Source organism: Hypanus sabinus, chromosome 6 (genome assembly GCF_030144855.1).
Source record: "Hypanus sabinus isolate sHypSab1 chromosome 6, sHypSab1.hap1, whole genome shotgun sequence".
Taxonomy (NCBI): domain Eukaryota; kingdom Metazoa; phylum Chordata; class Chondrichthyes; order Myliobatiformes; family Dasyatidae; genus Hypanus; species Hypanus sabinus.
Genome location: NC_082711.1, coordinates 4,536,633 through 4,558,975, shown reverse-complemented (window position 1 = coordinate 4,558,975; position 22,343 = coordinate 4,536,633). Strand labels below are relative to the sequence as shown.

The 22,343-nt window shown below is 61.1% G+C and overlaps 1 protein-coding gene across 5 annotated transcripts in view; it reads right to left on the bottom strand.

Moving 5' to 3' along the window:
• LOC132395249 (probable flap endonuclease 1 homolog) overlaps nucleotides 1-22,343 on the bottom strand; it is a 64,119-nt gene that overhangs the window by 1,915 nt on the left and 39,861 nt on the right. For 3 of the 5 annotated variants that reach the window (XM_059971564.1, XM_059971568.1, XM_059971569.1), the window contains 6 exons: nucleotides 21,604-21,740; nucleotides 19,086-19,146; nucleotides 14,292-14,423; nucleotides 13,721-13,872; nucleotides 3,018-3,162; nucleotides 3-731 (listed from right to left, as the gene is read on the bottom strand). In XM_059971564.1, the coding sequence (XP_059827547.1) occupies nucleotides 591-731; nucleotides 3,018-3,162; nucleotides 13,721-13,872; nucleotides 14,292-14,423; nucleotides 19,086-19,146; nucleotides 21,604-21,740 (768 nt within the window). In that variant the 3' untranslated portion in view covers nucleotides 3-590. Of the gene's footprint in view, nucleotides 1-2; nucleotides 732-3,017; nucleotides 3,163-13,720; nucleotides 13,873-14,291; nucleotides 14,424-19,085; nucleotides 19,147-21,603; nucleotides 21,741-22,343 lie in introns of those variants that run through there. The other 2 variants (XM_059971565.1, XM_059971566.1) reach the window with 2 other exon arrangements.

The following is a 22,343-nucleotide window of genomic DNA, read 5'->3' as shown; positions in this document are numbered from 1 at the left end:
GAAGTGGAGGGAGAAGGATGGAGGATTGGTGCCAGAGGTGGAGGGAGGGTAGAGATTGGGATGGTGAGGGGTAGTAGTGAAGAGGTAAAGGCAGGAAGTGTGGCAGAGGGAGACGTGCAGGAGGAGGGGTGAAGGGGAGACAGGAGGGGAAAATTGTCAGGGGGCGACAGAGCAAAGGGGAGACATCAGTGCTGCAGAGGTACCTGAGCAGCCAGAGCTCCCTCCCTCCCTGGGTCACTGAGTCTGGTCAGTTAACCCACCGAGATCCCCCTCACACCCAGAACGGGGAGAGTATCCCACACGACAACTCTCCACCCTTGGAGTGGGGTGATTCTTGCTACCTCCTTCCCTACCACCCTCCCCGACTCCCCTACCATCTTGTTGTGCCACTCAGGGACGGGCGATATAGTGTATGCTTTTTTGAAAATGGTAAGCACGTCTGCTTGGTTGCTACAGCGGTGAGTGCAGGTCGGGCATCGGAGTTCTGGGCCGTTCTGCAAGGAGACTCTGCATTTTTCCTGTGGACCGCGTGGGTCTCCCCCGGGTACTCTGGTGTCCCGCCACGGCCCAAAGCTGTACGGGTCAGTAGATTAGTTGGTCCTGCGATGAGGATATGGGCAAATGGGTGGGCTGCTGTAAAGGGCCAGGTAGACTGGTTCTGCTCTAAATGATGACATCAATATTTGTGCGGAGTTGTTGGTAAAATGATTCCCAGAGGAAGGCCGTCTCTGCTGGCAAGGATCACGTGTGGTTGAATGATAATTAAACTGGAACTCAATTGTGAAGGTTCCCTCCCAGCAACCCCCTCAGTTGTCCCAGGTAGAGGCTCCCTGTTCCTTACCCCCTCCCCCATACTCTACCACAACCTCCCCATGTGTCTGCAGCAATAGCCCCCGCATTCCCTTCTCCCTCTCCTCTACTCTGCACCCCCCGTGCACTACACCCCCTCACGTACTCTACACCCCCCAGTACTCGACACACCTCCCCCCGTACCCTACACCCCCTCACGTACTCTATACCCCCCGTACTCTACACCCCCTCACGTACTCTATACCCCCCCGTACTCTACACCCCCTCACGTACTCTACACCCCCCAGTACTCGACACACCTCCCCCCGTACCCTACACCCCCTCACGTACTCTATACCCCCCGTACTCTACACCCCCTCACGTACTCTATACCCCCCCGTACTCTACACCCCCTCACGTACTCTACACCCCCCAGTACTCGACACACCTCCCCCCGTACCCTACACCCCCTCACGTACTCTATACCCCCCGTACTCTACACTCCCTCACGTACTCTATACCCCCCCGTACTCTACACCCCCTCACGTACTCTACACCCCCCCGTACTCTACACCCCCCCGTATTCCACACCCCACCCCGTACTCAACACCCCCCTGTACTCCACACCTCCCCGTACTCCACACCCTCCCGTACTCCACACCCCACCCGTACTCCACACTCCACCCGTACTCCACACTCCACCCGTACTCCACACTCCACCCGTACTCCACACCCCCCCGTACTCCACACCCCCCCGTACTCTACACCCCCCCGTATTCCACACCCCACCCCGTACTTGACACCCCCCTGTACTCCACACCCCACCCCGTACTCTACACCCCCCCGTACTCTACACCCCACTGTATTCCACACCCCACACGTACTCCACACCCCCCTGTATTCCACACCCCACACGTACTCTACACCCCCCCGTACTCCACACCCCCCCGTACTCCACACCCCACCCGTACTCCACACTCCACCCGTACTCCACACTCCACCCGTACTCCACACCCCCCCGTACTCCACACCCCCCCGTACTCCACGCCCCACCCGTACTCCACACTCCACCCGTACTCCACACTCCACCCGTACTCCACACCCCCCCGTACTCCACACCCCCCCGTACTCTACACCCCCCCGTATTCCACACCCCACCCCGTACTCGACACCCCCCTGTACTCCACACCCCACCCCGTACTCTACACCCCCCCGTACTCTACACCCCCCTGTATTCCACACCCCACACGTACTCTACACCCCCCTGTATTCCACACCCCACACGTACTCCACACCCCACACGTACTCCACACCCCCCCGTACTCTACACCCCCCTGTATTCCACACCCCACCCCGTACTCTACACCCCACACATACTCTACACCCCACACGTACTCTACACCCCCCTGTATTCCACACCCCACCCCGTACTCTACACCCCACACGTACTCTACACCCCACACGTACTCTACACCCCCCTGTATTCCACACCCCACCCCGTACTCTACACCCCACCCGTACTCCACACCCCACCCGTACTCCACACCCCACCCGTACTCCACACCCCACTCGTACTCCACACCCCACCCGTACTCCACACCCCACACGTACTCCACACCCCACCCGTACTCCACACCCCACACGTACTCCACACCCCACACGTACTCCACACCCCACACGTACTCCACACCCACACGTACTCTACACCCCACACGTACTCCACACCCCACCCGTACTCCACACCCCCCCGTACTCCACACCCCACCCGTACTCCACACCCCCCCGTACTCCACACCCCACCCGTACTCCACACCCCACCCGTACTCCACACCCCCCCGTACTCCACACCCCACCCGTACTCCACACCCCACCCGTACTCCACACCCCACCCGTACTCCACACTCCACCCGTACTCCACACCCCAGCCGTACTCCACACCCCACCCGTACTCCACACTCCACCCGTACTCCACACCCCACCCGTACTCCACACCCCACCCCTACTCCACACACCACCCGTACTCCACACACCCCCGTACTCTACACCCCACCCGTACTCCACACCCCACCCGTACTCCACACCCCACCCGTACTCCACACCCCACCCCTACTCCACACCCCACCCGTGCTCCACACACCCCCGTACTCTACACCCCACCCGTACTCTACACCCCACACGTACTCCACACCCACACGTACTCCACACCCCACACGTACTCCACACCCCACCTGTCTGCAGTAGCGGAGTCCCCTCACTTTGCGATAGAACTCGTCCAGCCGCCGCTGCTTCTCGGCCGTGAACATCCGGCTCCGACGCTCCACGTCCCGGAGAGATTCACGTAGTCTCCTGATTCGATCCCGAACTCGCTTCTCCCTGGGAATGGCAGCGGCAATGCTAGTGCCGGGATGAGGTGGTGGGTGAGATGTGGGGTGATGAAAGGGCAGGGGACTTCATATCTCTGGTTTGGAGCGAGGGGAACAGTGGGGGGACTGGGTGAGATGTGGGGTGATGAAAGGGCAGGGGACTTCATATCTCTGGTTTGGAGCGAGGGGAACGGTGGGGGGACTGGGTGAGATGTGGGGTGATGAAAGGGCAGGGGACTTCATATCTCTGGTTTGGAGCGAGGGGAACGGTGGGGGGACTGGGTGAGATGTGGGGTGATGAAAGGGCAGGGGACTTCATATCGCTGGTTTGGAGCGAGGGGAACAGTGGGGGGACTGGGTGAGATGTGGGGTGATGAAAGGGCAGGGGACTTCATATCGCTGGTTTGGAGCGAGGGGAACAGTGGGGGGACTGGGTGAGATGTGGAGTGATGAAAGGGCAGGGGACTTCATATCGCTGGTTTGGAGCGAGGGGAACAGTGGGGGGACTGGGTGAGATGTGGGGTGATGAAAGGGCAGGGGACTTCATATCTCTGGTTTGGAGCGAGGGGAACAGTGGGGGGACTGGGTGAGATGTGGGGTGATGAAAGGGCAGGGGACTTCATATCGCTGGTTTGGAGCGAGGGGAACAGTGGGGGGACTGGGTGAGATGTGGGGTGATGAAAGGGCAGGGGACTTCATATCGCTGGTTTGGAGCGAGGGGAACAGTGGGGGGACTGGGTGAGATGTGGGGTGATGAAAGGGCAGGGGACTTCATATCGCTGGTTTGGAGCGAGGGGAACGGTGGGGGGACTGGGTGAGATGTGGGATGATGAAAGGGCAGGGGATTTCATATCTCTGATTTGGAGCGAGGGGAACGTTGGGGGGACTGGGTGAGATGTGGGGTGATGAAAGGGCAGGGGACTTCATATCGTTGGTTTGGAGCGAGGGGAACAGTGGGGGGACTGGGTGAGATGTGGGGTGATGAAAGGGCAGGGGACTTCATATCTCTGGTTTGGAGTGAGGGGAACGGTGGGGGGACTGGGTGAGATGTGGGGTGATGAAAGGACAGGGGACTTCATATCTCTGGTTTGGAGCGAGGGGAACAGTGGGGGGACTGGGTGAGATGTGGGGTGATGAAAGGGCAGGGGACTTCATATCGCTGGTTTGGAGCGAGGGGAACAGTGGGGGGACTGGGTGAGATGTGGGGTGATGAAAGGGCAGGGGACTTCATATCGCTGGTTTGGAGCGAGGGGAACAGTGGGGGGACTGGGTGAGATGTGGAGTGATGAAAGGGCAGGGGACTTCATATCGCTGGTTTGGAGCGAGGGGAACAGTGGGGGGACTGGGTGAGATGTGGGGTGATGAAAGGGCAGGGGACTTCATATCTCTGGTTTGGAGCGAGGGGAACAGTGGGGGGACTGGGTGAGATGTGGGGTGATGAAAGGGCAGGGGACTTCATATCGCTGGTTTGGAGCGAGGGGAACAGTGGGGGGACTGGGTGAGATGTGGGGTGATGAAAGGGCAGGGGACTTCATATCGCTGGTTTGGAGCGAGGGGAACAGTGGGGGGACTGGGTGAGATGTGGGGTGATGAAAGGGCAGGGGACTTCATATCGCTGGTTTGGAGCGAGGGGAACAGTGGGGGGACTGGGTGAGATGTGGGGTGATGAAAGGGCAGGGGACTTCATATCGCTGGTTTGGAGCGAGGGGAACAGTGGGGGGACTGGGTGAGATGTGGAGTGATGAAAGGGCAGGGGACTTCATATCGCTGGTTTGGAGCGAGGGGAACAGTGGGGGGACTGGGTGAGATGTGGGGTGATGAAAGGGCAGGGGACTTCATATCTCTGGTTTGGAGCGAGGGGAACAGTGGGGGGACTGGGTGAGGTGGGGTGATGAAAGGGCAGGGGACTTCATATCGCTGGATTGGAGCGAGGGGAACAGTGGGGGGACTGGGTGAGATGTGGGGTGATGAAAGGGCAGGGGACTTCATATCGCTGGTTTGGAGCGAGGGGAACAGTGGGGGGACTGGGTGAGATGGGGAGAGTATAGAGACACGGTTGGGGAGGCAGGGCCACAACGAGGCGAGATAGCAGGCAGACAGTGGGAAAGCGTACAAGATGGGGCAGGGGGACGGGGCGAGATCATGCGAGACGGCGGGGGACTGGGTGAGATGGTTGTGTGGGACAGGGGAGACGGCAGGGGACTGGGTGAGATGGTTGTGTGGGACAGGGGAGACGGCCGGCGGGGGACTGGGTGAGATGGTTGTGTGGGACAGGGGAGACGGCAGGGGGACTGGGTGAGATGGTTGTGTGGGACAGGGGAGACGGCAGGGGGACTGGGTGAGATGGTTGTGTGGGACAGGGGAGACGGCGGGGGACTGGGTGAGATGGTTGTGTGGGACAGGGAGACGGCCGGCGGGGGACTGGGTGAGATGGTTGTGTGGGACAGGGAGACGGCGGGGGACTGGGTGAGGGTTGTGTGGGACAGGGGAGACGGCCGGCGGGGGACTGGGTGAGATGGTTGTGTGGGACAGGGGAGACGGCCGGCGGGGGACTGGGTGAGGGTTGTGTGGGACAGGGGAGACGGCAGGGGACTGGGTGAGATGGTTGTGTGGGACAGGGGAGACGGCGGGGGACTGGGTGAGGGTTGTGTGGGACAGGGGAGACGGCCGGCGGGGGACTGGGTGAGGTGGTTGTGTGGGACAGGGGAGACGGCGGGGGACTGGGTGTGATGGTTGTGTGGGACGGGGAGACGGCAGGGGACTGGGTGAGGTGGTTGTGTGGGACAGGGGAGACGGCCGGCGGGGGACTGGGTGAGGTGGTTGTGTGGGACAGGGGAGACGGCGGGGGACTGGGTGAGATGGTTGTGTGGGACAGGGGAGACGGCCGGCGGGGGACTGGGTGAGGGTTGTGTGGGACAGGGGAGACGGCCGGCGGGGGACTGGGTGAGATGGTTGTGTGGGACAGGGGAGACGGCCGGCGGGGGACTGGGTGAGGGTTGTGTGGGACAGGGGAGACGGCAGGGGACTGGGTGAGATGGTTGTGTGGGACAGGGGAGACGGCAGGGGACTGGGTGAGGTGGTTGTGTGGGACAGGGGAGACGGCAGGTGACTGGGTGAGGTGGTTGTGTGGGACAGGGGAGACGGCGGGGGACTGGGTGAGGTGGTTGTGTGGGACAGGGGAGACGGCGGGGGACTGGGTGAGGGTTGTGTGGGACAGGGGAGACGGCAGGGGACTGGGTGAGATGGTTGTGTGGGACAGGGGAGACGGCAGGGGACTGGGTGAGATGGTTGTGTGGGACGGGGAGACGGCCGGCGGGGGACTGGGTGAGGTGGTTGTGTGGGACAGGGGAGACGGCGGGGGACTGGGTGAGGGTTGTGTGGGACAGGGGAGACGGCCGGCGGGGGACTGGGTGAGGTGGTTGTGTGGGACAGGGGAGACGGCAGGGGACTGGGTGAGGTGGTTGTGTGGGACAGGGGAGACGGCGGGGGACTGGGTGAGGTGGTTGTGTGGGACAGGGGAGACGGCGGGGGACTGGGTGAGGTGGTTGTGTGGGACAGTGGAGACGGCGGGGGACTGGGTGAGATGGTTGTGTGGGACAGGGGAGACGGCAGGGGACTGGGTGAGATGGTTGTGTGGGACGGGGAGACGGCCGGCGGGGGACTGGGTGAGATGGTTGTGTGGGACAGGGGAGACGGCGGGGGACTGGGTGAGGGTTGTGTGGGACAGGGGAGACGGCCGGCGGGGGACTGGGTGAGATGGTTGTGTGGGACAGGGGAGACGGTGGGGGACTGGGTGAGGTGGTTGTGTGGGACAGGGGAGACGGCGGGGGACTGGGTGAGATGGTTGTGTGGGACGGGGAGACGGCCGGCGGGGGACTGGGTGAGGGTTGTGTGGGACAGGGGAGACGGCCGGCGGGGGACTGGGTGAGGGTTGTGTGGGACAGGGGAGACGGCGGGGGACTGGGTGAGGTGGTTGTGTGGGACGGGGAGACGGCCGGCGGGGGACTGGGTGAGGGTTGTGTGGGACAGGGGAGACGGCGGGGGACTGGGTGAGGTGGTTGTGTGGGACAGGGGAGACGGCGGGGGACTGGGTGAGGGTTGTGTGGGACAGGGGAGACGGCGGGGGACTGGGTGAGATGGTTGTGTGGGACAGGGGAGACGGCGGGGGACTGGGTGAGGTGGTTGTGTGGGACAGGGGAGACGGCCGGCGGGGGACTGGGTGAGATGGTTGTGTGGGACAGGGGAGACGGCGGGGGACTGGGTGAGGGTTGTGTGGGACGGGGAGACGGCCGGCGGGGGACTGGGTGAGATGGTTGTGTGGGACAGGGGAGACGGTGGGGGACTGGGTGAGGTGGTTGTGTGGGACAGGGGAGACGGCGGGGGACTGGGTGAGATGGTTGTGTGGGACCGGGGAGACGGCGGGGGACTGGGTGAGGTGGTTGTGTGGGACAGGGGAGACGGCCGGCGGGGGACTGGGTGAGGGTTGTGTGGGACAGGGGAGACGGCAGGGGACTGGGTGAGGTGGTTGTGTGGGACAGGGGAGACGGCCGGCGGGGGACTGGGTGAGGTGGTTGTGTGGGACAGGGGAGACGGCGGGGGACTGGGTGAGGTGGTTGTGTGGGACAGGGGAGACGGCAGGGGACTGGGTGAGGTGGTTGTGTGGGACAGGGGAGACGGCCGGCAGGGGACTGGGTGAGATGGTTGTGTGGGACAGGGGAGACGGCGGGGGACTGGGTGAGGTGGTTGTGTGGGACAGGGGAGTCGGCGGGGGACTGGGTGAGATGGTTGTGTGGGACAGGGGAGACGGCAGGGGACTGGGTGAGGTGGTTGTGTGGGACAGGGGAGACGGCGGGGGACTGGGTGAGATGGTTGTGTGGGACAGGGGAGACGGCCGGCGGGGGACTGGGTGAGATGGTTGTGTGGGACAGGGGAGACGGCGGGGGACTGGGTGAGGTGGTTGTGTGGGACAGGGGAGACGGCCGGCGGGGGACTGGGTGAGGTGGTTGTGTGGGACAGGGGAGACGGCAGGGGACTGGGTGAGGTGGTTGTGTGGGACAGGGAGACGGCGGGGGACTGGGTGAGATGGTTGTGTGGGACGGGGAGACGGCGGGGGATTGGGTGAGGTGGTTGTGTGGGACAGGGAGACGGCAGGGGACTGGGTGAGGTGGTTGTGTGGGACAGGGGAGACGGCCGGCGGGGGACTGGGTGAGATGGTTGTGTGGGACGGGGAGACGGCAGGGGACTGGGTGAGATGGTTGTGTGGGACAGGGGAGACGGCCGGCGGGGGACTGGGTGAGGTGGTTGTGTGGGACAGGGGAGACGGCCGGCAGGGGACTGGGTGAGATGGTTGTGTGGGACAGGGGAGACGGCTGGGGACTGGGTGAGGTGGTTGTGTGGGACAGGGGAGACGGCGGGGGACTGGGTGAGGTGGTTGTGTGGGACAGGGGAGACGGCGGGGGACTGGGTGAGGTGGTTGTGTGGGACAGGGGAGACGGCGGGGGACTGGGTGAGGTGGTTGTGTGGGACAGGGGAGACGGCGGGGGACTGGGTGAGGTGGTTGTGTGGGACAGGGGAGACGGCGGGGGACTGGGTGAGGTGGTTGTGTGGGACAGGGGAGACGGCCGGCGGGGGACTGGGTGAGGTGGTTGTGTGGGACAGGGGAGACGGCCGGCGGGGGACTGGGTGAGGTGGTTGTGTGGGACAGGGGAGACGGCCGGCGGGGGACTGGGTGAGGGTTGTGTGGGACAGGGGAGACGGCGGGGGACTGGGTGAGATGGTTGTGTGGGACAGGGGAGACGGCCGGCAGGGGACTGGGTGAGGTGGTTGTGTGGGACAGGGAGACGGCGGGGGACTGGGTGAGATGGTTGTGTGGGACAGGGGAGACGGCAGGGGACTGGGTGAGATGGTTGTGTGGGACAGGGGAGACGGCGGGGGACTGGGTGAGGTGGTTGTGTGGGACAGGGGAGACGGCGGGGGACTGGGTGAGGTGGTTGTGTGGGACAGGGGAGATGGCCGGCGGGGGACTGGGTGAGATGGTTGTGTGGGACAGGGGAGACGGCGGGGGACTGGGTGAGATGGTTGTGTGGGACAGGGGAGACGGCGGGGGACTGGGTGAGGTGGTTGTGTGGGACAGGGGAGACGGCGGGGGACTGGGTGAGGTGGTTGTGTGGGACAGGGGAGACGGCGGGGGACTGGGTGAGGTGGTTGTGTGGGACGGGGAGACGGCGGGGGACTGGGTGAGATGGTTGTGTGGGACAGGCGAGACGGCGGGGGACTGGGTGAGGTGGTTGTGTGGGACGGGGAGACGGCGGGGGACTGGGTGAGGTGGTTGTGTGGGACAGGGGAGACGGCCGGCGGGGGACTGGGTGAGGGTTGTGTGGGACGGGGAGACGGCGGGGGACTGGGTGAGCTGGTTGTGTGGGACAGGGGAGACGGCCGGCGGGGGACTGGGTGAGGTGGTTGTGTGGGACAGGGGAGATGGCAGGGGACTGGGTGAGATGGTTGTGTGGGACAGGGGAGACGTCGGGGGACTGGGTGAGATGGTTGTGTGGGACGGGGAGACGGCGGGGGACTGGGTGAGGGTTGTGTGGGACAGGGGAGACGGCGGGGGACTGGGTGAGGTGGTTGTGTGGGACAGGGGAGACGGCGGGGGACTGGGTGAGGTGGTTGTGTGGGACGGGGAGACGGCGGGGGACTGGGTGAGGTGGTTGTGTGGGACAGGGGAGACGGCCGGGGACTGGGTGAGATGGTTGTGTGGGACAGGGGAGACGGCAGGGGACTGGGTGAGGTGGTTGTGTGGGACAGGGGAGACGGCCGGCAGGGGACTGGGTGAGATGGTTGTGTGGGACAGGGGAGACGGCGGGGGACTGGGTGAGGTGGTTGTGTGGGACAGGGGAGTCGGCGGGGGACTGGGTGAGATGGTTGTGTGGGACAGGGGAGACGGCAGGGGACTGGGTGAGATGGTTGTGTGGGACAGGGGAGACGGCAGGGGACTGGGTGAGGTGGTTGTGTGGGACAGGGGAGACGGCGGGGGACTGGGTGAGATGGTTGTGTGGGACAGGGGAGACGGCCGGCGGGGGACTGGGTGAGATGGTTGTGTGGGACAGGGGAGACGGCGGGGGACTGGGTGAGATGGTTGTGTGGGACAGGGGAGACGGCGGGGGACTGGGTGAGGTGGTTGTGTGGGACAGGGGAGACGGCCGGCGGGGGACTGGGTGAGGTGGTTGTGTGGGACAGGGAGACGGCAGGGGACTGGGTGAGGTGGTTGTGTGGGACAGGGGAGACGGCCGGCGGGGGACTGGGTGAGATGGTTGTGTGGGACGGGGAGACGGCGGGGGACTGGGTGAGGTGGTTGTGTGGGACAGGGGAGACGGCGGGGGACTGGGTGAGGTGGTTGTGTGGGACGGGGAGACGGCGGGGGACTGGGTGAGGTGGTTGTGTGGGACAGGGGAGACGGCGGGGGACTGGGTGAGGTGGTTGTGTGGGACAGGGGAGACGGCTGGGGACTGGGTGAGGTGGTTGTGTGGGACAGGGGAGACGGCGGGGGACTGGGTGAGGTGGTTGTGTGGGACAGGGGAGACGGCGGGGGACTGGGTGAGGTGGTTGTGTGGGACAGGGGAGACGGCGGGGGACTGGGTGAGGTGGTTGTGTGGGACAGGGGAGACGGCGGGGGACTGGGTGAGGTGGTTGTGTGGGACAGGGGAGACGGCCGGCGGGGGACTGGGTGAGGTGGTTGTGTGGGACAGGGGAGACGGCCGGCGGGGGACTGGGTGAGGTGGTTGTGTGGGACAGGGGAGACGGCCGGCAGGGGACTGGGTGAGGGTTGTGTGGGACAGGGGAGACGGCGGGGGACTGGGTGAGATGGTTGTGTGGGACAGGGGAGACGGCCGGCAGGGGACTGGGTGAGGTGGTTGTGTGGGACAGGGAGACGGCGGGGGACTGGGTGAGATGGTTGTGTGGGACAGGGGAGACGGCGGGGGACTGGGTGAGGTGGTTGTGTGGGACAGGGGAGACGGCCGGCGGGGGACTGGGTGAGGTGGTTGTGTGGGACAGGGGAGACGGCGGGGGACTGGGTGAGGTGGTTGTGTGGGACAGGGGAGACGGCGGGGGACTGGGTGAGGTGGTTGTGTGGGACGGGGAGACGGCGGGGGACTGGGTGAGATGGTTGTGTGGGACAGGGGAGACGGCGGGGGACTGGGTGAGGTGGTTGTGTGGGACGGGGAGACGGCGGGGGACTGGGTGAGGTGGTTGTGTGGGACAGGGGAGACGGCCGGCGGGGGACTGGGTGAGGGTTGTGTGGGACGGGGAGACGGCGGGGGACTGGGTGAGGTGGTTGTGTGGGACAGGGGAGACGGCCGGCGGGGGACTGGGTGAGGTGGTTGTGTGGGACAGGGGAGATGGCAGGGGACTGGGTGAGATGGTTGTGTGGGACAGGGGAGACGGCGGGGGACTGGGTGAGATGGTTGTGTGGGACGGGGAGACGGCGGGGGACTGGGTGAGGGTTGTGTGGGACAGGGGAGACGGCAGGGGACTGGGTGAGATGGTTGTGTGGGACAGGGGAGACGGCGGGGGACTGGGTGAGGTGGTTGTGTGGGACAGGGGAGACGGCGGGGGACTGGGTGAGGTGGTTGTGTGGGACGGGGAGACGGCGGGGGACTGGGTGAGGTGGTTGTGTGGGACAGGGGAGACGGCCGGGGACTGGGTGAGATGGTTGTGTGGGACAGGGGAGACGGCGGGGGACTGGGTGAGGTGGTTGTGTGGGACGGGGAGACGGCGGGGGACTGGGTGAGGTGGTTGTGTGGGACAGGGGAGACGGCGGGGGACTGGGTGAGGTGGTTGTGTGGGACAGGGGAGACGGCCGGCGGGGGACTGGGTGAGGTGGTTGTGTGGGACAGGGGAGACGGCCGGCGGGGGCCTGGGTGAGGTGGTTGTGTGGGACAGGGGAGACGGCCGGCGGGGGACTGGGTGAGGTGGTTGTGTGGGACAGGGGAGACGGCCGGCGGGGGACTGGGTGAGATGGTTGTGTGGGACAGGGGAGACGGCGGGGGACTGGGTGAGTGTTGTGTGGGACGGGGAGACGGCCGGCGGGGGACTGGGTGAGATGGTTGTGTGGGACAGGGGAGACGGCGGGGGACTGGGTGAGATGGTTGTGTGGGACGGGGAGACGGCGGGGGACTGGGTGAGATGGTTGTGTGGGACAGGGAGACGGCCGGCGGGGGACTGGGTGAGGTGGTTGTGTGGGACAGGGGAGACGGCGGGGGACTGGGTGAGGTGGTTGTGTGGGACAGGGGAGACGGCAGGGGACTGGGTGAGGTTGTTGTGTGGGACAGGGGAGACGGCGGGGGACTGGGTGAGGTTGTTGTGTGGGACAGGGGAGACGGCGGGGGACTGGGTGAGATGGTTGTGTGGGACAGGGGAGACGGCCGGCGGGGGACTGGGTGAGGTGGTTGTGTGGGACGGGGAGACGGCGGGGGACTGGGTGAGATGGTTGTGTGGGACAGGGGAGACGGCGGGGGACTGGGTGAGGTGGTTGTGTGGGACAGGGGAGACGGCGGGGGACTGGGTGAGATGGTTGTGTGGGACGGGGAGACGGCGGGGGACTGGGTGAGATGGTTGTGTGGGACGGGGAGACGGCAGGGGACTGGGTGAGGTTGTTGTGTGGGACAGGGGAGACGGCGGGGGACTGGGTGAGGTTGTTGTGTGGGACAGGGGAGGTGGCGGGGGACTGGGTGAGATGGTTGTGTGGGACAGGGGAGACGGCCGGCGGGGGACTGGGTGAGGTGGTTGTGTGGGACAGGGGAGACGGCGGGGGACTGGGTGAGGTGGTTGTGTGGGACAGGGGAGACGGTGGGGGACTGGGTGAGGTGGTTGTGTGGGACGGGGAGACGGCGGGGGACTGGGTGAGATGGTTGTGTGGGACAGGGGAGACGGCGGGGGACTGGGTGAGGTGGTTGTGTGGGACAGGGGAGACGGCCGGCGGGGGACTGGGTGAGGTGGTTGTGTGGGACAGGGGAGACGGCGGGGGACTGGGTGAGGTGGTTGTGTGGGACAGGGGAGACGGCGGGGGACTGGGTGAGGTGGTTGTGTGGGACAGGGGAGACGGCGGGGGACTGGGTGAGGTGGTTGTGTGGGACGGGGAGACGGCGGGGGACTGGGTGAGGTGGTTGTGTGGGACAGGGGAGACGGCCGGGGACTGGGTGAGGTGGTTGTGTGGGACAGGGGAGACGGCGGGGGACTGGGTGAGGTGGTTGTGTGGGACAGGGGAGACGGCGGGGGACTGGGTGAGGTGGTTGTGTGGGACAGGGGAGACGGCGGGGGACTGGGTGAGGTGGTTGTGTGGGACAGGGGAGACGGCGGGGGACTGGGTGAGGTGGTTGTGTGGGACAGGGGAGACGGCGGGGGACTGGGTGAGGGTTGTGTGGGACAGGGGAGACGGCCGGCGGGGGACTGGGTGAGATGGTTGTGTGGGACAGGGGAGACGGCCGGCGGGGGACTGGGTGAGATGGTAGTGTGGGACAGGGGAGACGGCGGGATGGAGATTGACAGCAGGGAAAAGGTGAGGCACCTACTTGGCCTTCTTCTCATGCACGAGCAGTTGCACGAGTCCCTCCTCGTCAGGCTCCCCCCACTCGAGCACCACATCGTGAGGGTCCGCCACCTCAGGCTGCAGGAAGAGGGTCCGGGCCTCCTGGTATGGCCAGTCCTCCGGGGCTGGGAATCTCTGCCAGGCCACGACAGGGATCTGAGGGAGAGCGTGTACCCACCCCACCTCCCTACACACACACACACACAGAGGAGGGCTGAATGGAGTGGGTGGGGGGGTAAGGGAAGTATAAGGCAGGGAACGGAGGGTGAGGGGGTGAAGAAGATGGGTAAGAGGGATTGAAGAGGAGGGTGGTATGTGATTTCGAAGGGTGAGTGGTGAGTGAGAATCGGGCTGAAGGACTGAGGGTGAAGAGCAGGGTGGAGTGGAAGTTAAGGTGAGATCTGGAGGGGTGAGGGTGAGATTCGGGGCTGAAGGGGTAGTGGTGAGAGTGAGGGTGAGATTTGAGGGTGAAGAAGTGAGAGATGAGTAGGGTGGGGTGGAGGTTAGGGTGAATTTTTGGGGAGCTTTGGGTGGTATTCTCTTTCACAACCTACCCTGGCGTCGAGGTTCTGCACGATGCCCTCGATGCTTTTGTGGGTCTGGATGAGGGGTAGGGCTCGCTTCAGACCCACACCACGAATCTTCTCGCAGTAATCACACCCCATCAGGATGCACAGGTCCACAAACTGGTGACGGGATCACAGCTCAGGGTGCTGAGGTCAACTGTCCTGCACAGATCTGCACCCTCCCCAACACAGGCCGCCCACAGAAATAAATTCACAGAGAAAGACACGCCCCCACCTTCGCTGGGGGGGCAGGAGGAACTGCTCTGAGGGGGGAACAACATCCCTGCAGCCAGTGCTAGGGTGGGGGGCAGGAGGATGTCATACATTGCCCTCCATTCCCTACACAATGACCATGACCCTCCATTCCCTACACAGTCCATAACCCTCCATTCCCAACACAGTCCATAACCCTCCATTCCCAACACAGTCCATAACCCTCCATTCCCTACACAATGTCCATGACCCTCCATTCCCTACACAGTCCAAAACCCTCCATTCCCAACACAGTCCAAAACCCTCCATTCCCTACACAGTCCATAACCCTCCATTCCCTACACAGTCCATAACCCTCCATTCCCAACACAGTCCATAACCCTCCATTCCCTACACAATGTCCATGACCCTCCATTCCTAACACAGTCCATAACCCTCCATTCCCAACACAGTCCATAACCCTCCATTCCCTACACAATGTCCATGACCCTCCATTCCTAACACAGTCCATAACCCTCCATTCCCTACACAGTCCAAAACCCTCCATTCCCAACACAGTCCAAAACCCTCCATTCCCTACACAGTCCATAACCCTCCATTCCCTACACAGTCCATAACCCTCCATTCCCAACACAGTCCATAACCCTCCATTCCCTACACAATGTCCATGACCCTCCATTCCTAACACAGTCCATAACCCTCCATTCCCAACACAGTCCATAACCCTCCATTCCCTACACAATGTCCATGACCCTCCATTCCAAACACAGTCCATAACCCTCCATTCCCTACACAGTCCAAAACCCTCCATTCCCAACACAGTCCAAAACCCTCCATTCCCTACACAGTCCATAACCCTCCATTCCCTACACAGTCCAAAACCCTCCATTCCCTACACAGTCCAAAACCCTCAATTCCCTACACAGTCCAAAACCCTCCATTCCCAACACAGTCCATAACCCTCCATTCCCTACACAGTCCATAACCCTCCATTCCCGACACAATGTCCATGAACCTCCATTCCCTACACGACGTCCACGATCCTCCATTCCCTACACGACGTCAACGATCCTCCATTCCCTACACGACGTCCATGACCCTCCATTCCTTACACGACGTCCATGAACCTCCATTCCCTACACAACGTCCATGAACCTCCATTCCCTACACAATGTCCATGAACCTCCATTCCTTACACAACGTCCACGACCCTCCATTCCCTACACAATGTCCATGTCCCTCCATTCCTTACACAACGTCCATGAACCTCCATTCCCTACACAGTCCATAACCCTCCATTCCCTACACAATGTCCATGTCCCTCCATTCCCTACACAACGTCCATGACCCTCCATTCCCTACACAATGTCCACGAACCTCCATTCCCTACACAACGTCCACGACCCTCCATTCCCTACACGACGTCCATGAACCTCCATTCCCTACACGACGTCCATGACCCTCCATTCCCTACACGACGTCCATGTCCCTCCATTCCCTACACAATGTCCATGTCCCTCCATTCCCTACACAGTCCATAATCCTCCATTCCCTACACAACGTCCATGACCGTCCAATCCCTACACAACGTCCATGAACCTCCATTCCCTACACAATGTCCATGACCCTCCATTCCCGACACAATGTCCATTATCCTCCATTCCCTACACAGTCCAAAACCCTCCATTCCCTACACAGTCCATTATCCGCCATTCCCTACACGACGTCCATAACCCTCCATTATCAACACAATGTCCATTACCCTCCGTTCCCTACACGACGTCCATGACCCTCCATTCCTTACACGATGTCCACGATCCTCCATTCCCTACACAACGTCCATTATCCTCCATTCCCTACACAACGTCCATGTCCCTCCATTCCCTACACGACGTCCATGAACCTCCATTCCCTACACGATGTCCATGTCCCTCCATTCCCTACACGATGTCCATGTCCCTCCATTCCCTACACAGTCCATAATCCTCCATTCCCTACACAACGTCCATGACCCTCCAATCCCTACACAACGTCCATGAACCTCCATTCCCTACACAATGTCCATGACCCTCCATTCCCGACACAATGTCCATTATCCTCCATTGCCTACACAGTCCAAAACCCTCCATTCCCTACACAGTCCATTATCCGCCATTCCCTACACGACGTCCATAACCCTCCATTATCTACACAATGTCCATTACCCTCCGTTCCCTACACAACGTCCATGACCCTCCGTTCCCTACACGACGTCCATAACCCTCCATTATCTACACAATGTCCATTACCCCCCGTTCCCTACACAACGTCCATGACCCTCCGTTCCCTACACAACGTCCATGACCCTCCATTCCCTACACAGTCCAAAACCCTCCATTCCCTACACAGTCCAAAACCCTCCATTCCCTACACAGTCCATGTCCCTCCATTCCTTACACAATGTCCATGACCCTCCATTCCCTACACAACGTCCATGTCCCTCCATTCCTTACACAACGTCCATGTCCCTCCATTCCTTACACAATGTCCATGACCCTCCATTCCCTACACAGTCCAAAACCCTCCATTCCCAACACAAAAATGTGTCTCTCTAACAGCCCCTTAAGCACCTACAGAGTCTGTGGTTCTCACTGGTAGTAGACCCCACCCACCTTGCCGTTCTCTGTTCTCTTTCCTCCGATCGGGCAGTAGATACAAACGCCTGAGTGGACAAACCACAAGGCCAAAGGACACGGTCATCAGGTTATGAAATGGCTTCCTAACGGCACTATCTATTTCACTGAGCCTCCTGCTCTCTTCACTGCATCTAGTGTGCAGGTGTAACACTTCATTCTGCCTCCGCGCACTGTGGAGTGATCTGATCGATCAGCGTGAAGCTTGCGGGACAATTTGTTCACTCTATCTCGGAACACGAGATGATGATAAACCAACAGCCGGTTCTATTGTACCACCCCAGGCAACACACTCCGATCACCCACCACGCCCCTCACATCTCCTTTGACATAATCTTAAACACATGCTGCCCAGGATTACACATGTTCCAGATGTCTGTCTATTTCTCTCATAATCTGAGAATCCTCCCCACAGCCTCTGCCATTCTGGAAAAACAACCCAAGTTTGTCCGGCCTCTCATTACAGCACATACCCTCTAATTCGAGCTACATCCTGGGGAACCTTTCCTGCACCCTCTCCAAAGCCTCGACATCCTTCCACCGTAAGGCCATTCTGCCCATCGAGTCTGCTCTGCCATTCCATCATGGCTGATCCCGGATCCCACTCAACCCCATACACCTTGCCATATTGCTTGATGCCATAACTGATCAGGAAACGATCAACTTCTGCCTTAAATATACCCACGGACTTGGACCCCAGCGCAGTCTGTGACAGAGCATTCCACAGATTCACTACTCTCTGGCTAAAAAGAAATCCCTTTTATCTCTGTTCTAAAGGTTGCCAGTCAAATTTGAGGCTGTGCCATCTAGTTCTGGATACCCCCACCACAGGAAACATCCTCTCCACATCCACCCTATCTAGTCCTTTCAACATCTGGTAGGTTTCAATGAGATGCCCCGCATCCTTCTAAATTCCAGTGAGTACAGGCCCAAAGCTGCCAACACGCCTGATACGTTAACCCCTTCACTCCCAGAATCATCCCTGTGAACCTCCTCTGGACTTTCTCCAATGACAACACATCCTTTCTGAGATATGGGGCCTAAAAATGATGACAATACTCCCAGTGCAGCCTGACTAGAGTCATATAAAGCCTCAGCATTGTCTCCTTGTTTTTATATTCTATTCCCCTTGAAATAAATGCCAACATTGCATTTGTCTTCTTTACCACAGACTTGACCTATAAATTAACCTTCTGGGAATCTTGCATGAAGTCTCCTCGGCTATGTTTGAATCTTTTCCCCATTTAGATAATAGTCCGCACTATTGTTCCCTTTACTAAAATGTATTATCATACATTTCCCAACACTGCATTCCATCTGCCACTTTTTGCCCATTCTTCCAATTTGTCTAAGTCCTGCTGGAATCGCAGCACAACCTACCTCTCCACATCTGTATCATCCGCAAACTTTGAACTGAACTTTGACTCCATAAGACCACAGGTTTGCCACAAAGCCATCAATTCCAGTATCTAAGTATAGACAAACAATGTGAAAAGTAGTGGTCCCAATACTGACCCCTCAGGAACAGCACTAGTCACTGGCAGCCAAACAGAAAAAAACCCCTTTTATTCCCACTTACTGCCTCCTGCCTGTCAGCCATTCCTCTGTCTACGCCAGTGTCTTTCTGTAACACCATTCCACTGTATCTTGTTAAGCAGCCTCATGTGTGGCACCTTATCAAACGCCTTCTGAAAATCCAAGTAAATGACTCCACTGCCTCTCCTTTGTCCACCCTGCTTGTTGCTTCCTCGAAGAACTCGAACAGATTTGTCAGGCAAGATTTCCCTTAACAGAAACCCCGCTGACTTTGACTTATTTTATCATCTGAGGTAAAGGTTATTTATTCCATGTCAATCCTCAGGGTGGGGGTTAGGGGTGGCTCACTCATTTCACCCACCTGCTCCTGTGTCAGGTTCAGTGCCTTCAGGATGTCCGGCAAGGAAAATTCCTCCACCCTCCTGGGCAAGGGGAGAGGGTAGGGTGAGAGAGACCAGACCTGTCAGCATTATCCCACCAGACCCAACCCCTCCCCAAATCCCACACCTCCCATTTTGCTTGCCTCCCCTTACTTCCCTTCATCTCCTCAAACCACCCCCTTCCACACACCGTCCCATCACACACTCCCGGGGTCAGACACAGTGAAACTCCCTTCACACCGTCCATCACACACTCCCGGGGTCAGACACAGAGTGAATCTTCCACACACCGTCCCATCACACACTCCCGGGGTCAGACACAGTGAAACTCCCTTCACACCGTCCATCACACACTCCCGGGGTCAGACACAGAGTGAATCTTCCACACACCGTCCCATCACACACTCCCGGGGTCAGACACAGTGAAACTCCCTTCACACCGTCCATCACACACTCCCGGGGTCAGACACAGAGTGAATCTTCCACACACCGTCCCATCACACACTCCTGGGGTCAGACACAGAGTGAAACTCCCTCCACACCGTCCCATCACACACTCCCGGGGTCAGACACACAGTGAATCTCCCTCCACACCGTCCCATCACACACTCCCGGGGTCAGACACAGAGTGAATCTCCCTCCACACCGTCCCATCACACACTCCCGGGGTCAGACACAGAGTGAAGCTCCCTCCACACCGTCCCATCACACTCTCCCGGGGTCAGACACACAGTGAATCTCCCTCCACACCGTCCCATCACACACTCCCGGGGTCAGACACACAGTGAATCTCCCTGCACACCGTCCCATCACACACTCCCGGGGTCAGACACACAGTGAATCTCCCTCCACACCGTCCCATCACACACTCCCGGGGTCAGACACAGAGTGAAACTCCCTCCACACCGTCCCATCACACACTCCCGGGGTCAGACACAGAGTGAAACTCCCTCCACACCGTCCCATCACACACTCCTGGAGTCAGACACAGAGTGAATCTCCCTCCACACCGTCCCATCACACACTCACGGGGTCAGGCACAGGGTGAAACTCCCTCCACACCGTCCCATCACACACTCCCGGGGTCAGACACAGAGTGAAGCTCCCTCCACACCGTCCCATCACACACTCCCGGGGTCAGACACAGAGTGAAGCTCCCTCCACACCGTCCATCACACACTCCCGGGGTCAGACACAGAGTGAATCTTCCACACACCGTCCCATCACACACTCCCGGGGTCAGACACAGTGAAACTCCCTTCACACCGTCCATCACACACTCCCGGGGTCAGACACAGAGTGAATCTTCCACACACCGTCCCATCACACACTCCTGGGGTCAGACACAGAGTGAAACTCCCTCCACACCGTCCCATCACACACTCCCGGGGTCAGACACACAGTGAATCTCCCTCCACACCGTCCCATCACACACTCCCGGGGTCAGACACAGAGTGAATCTCCCTCCACACCGTCCCATCACACACTCCCGGGGTCAGACACAGAGTGAAGCTCCCTCCACACCGTCCCATCACACACTCCCGGGGTCAGACACACAGTGAATCTCCCTCCACACCGTCCCATCACACACTCCCGGGGTCAGACACACAGTGAATCTCCCTGCACACCGTCCCATCACACACTCCCGGGGTCAGACACACAGTGAATCTCCCTCCACACCGTCCCATCACACACTCCCGGGGTCAGACACAGAGTGAAACTCCCTCCACACCGTCCCATCACACACTCCCGGGGTCAGACACAGAGTGAAACTCCCTCCACACCGTCCCATCACACACTCCTGGAGTCAGACACAGAGTGAATCTCCCTCCACACCGTCCCATCACACACTCACGGGGTCAGGCACAGGGTGAAACTCCCTCCACACCGTCCCATCACACACTCCCGGGGTCAGACACAGAGTGAAGCTCCCTCCACACCGTCCCATCACACACTCCCGGGGTCAGACACAGAGTGAAGCTCCCTCCACACCGTCCCATCACACACTCCCGGGGTCAGACTCAGAGTGAATCTCCCTCTACACTGTCCCATCACACACTCCCGGGGTCAGACACAGAGTGAATCTCCCTCCACACCGTCCCATCACACACTCCCAGTGTCAGACACAGAGTGAATCTCCCTCCACACCGTCCCATCACACACTCCCGGGGTCAGACACAGAGTGAAGCTCCCTCCACACCGTCCCATCACACACTCCCGGGGTCAGACACAGAGTGAATCTCCCTCCACACCGTCCCATCACACACTCCCGGGGTCAGACACAGAGTGAAGCTCCCTCCACACCATCCCATCACACACTCCCGGGGTCAGACACAGAGTGAATCTCCCTCCACACCGTCCCATCACACACTCCCGGGGTCAGACACAGAGTGAAACTCCCTCCACACCGTCCCATCACACACTCCAGGGGTCAGAGGTCAGAATGTCCACCACCCCCCACGCCACCAAATCCCGAATGACAACTGTTGGAAGACTCACGCGTCCTTCTTGGCGCTGACGTTGCGGACGAGTCGGGTGCATCCGAAGGGCAGGGCGTCCATGTCCTCCGTGGCCGTGCAGTGGACCTTCCCGGACTTGACCAGCGCCGCACACGTGGCCTCTGCCTCAGCTGGAGCCTGAGGGGGGGGATGTCCCGGGGTTAGGGACGGTATGGGGTGTGTGAGGGGACCAGCGCCGCACACGTGGCCTCTGCCTCAGCTGGAGCCTGAGGGGGGGGATGTCCCGGGGTTAGGGACGGTATGGGGTGTGTGAGGGGACCAGCGCCGCACACGTGGCCTCTGCCTCAGCTGGAGCCTGAGGGGGGGGATGTCCCGTGGTTAGGGACGGTATGGGGTGTGTGAGGGGACCAGCGCCGCACACGTGGCCTCTGCCTCAGCTGGAGCCTGAGGGGGGGGATGTCCCGTGGTTAGGGACGGTATGGGGTGTGTGAGGGGACCAGCGCCGCACACGTGGCCTCTGCCTCAGCTGGAGCCTGAGGGGGGGGATGTCCCGGGGTTAGGGACGGTATGGGGTGTGTGAGGGGACCAGCGCCGCACACGTGGCCTCTGCCTCAGCTGGAGCCTGAGGGGGGGGATGTCCCGGGGTTAGGGACGGTATGGGGTGTGTGAGGGGACGGTGTGAGGTGACCAGCGCCGCACACGTGGCCTCTGCCTCAGCTGGAGCCTGAGGGGGGGGATGTCCCGGGGTTAGGGACGGTATGGGGTGTGTGAGGTGACCAG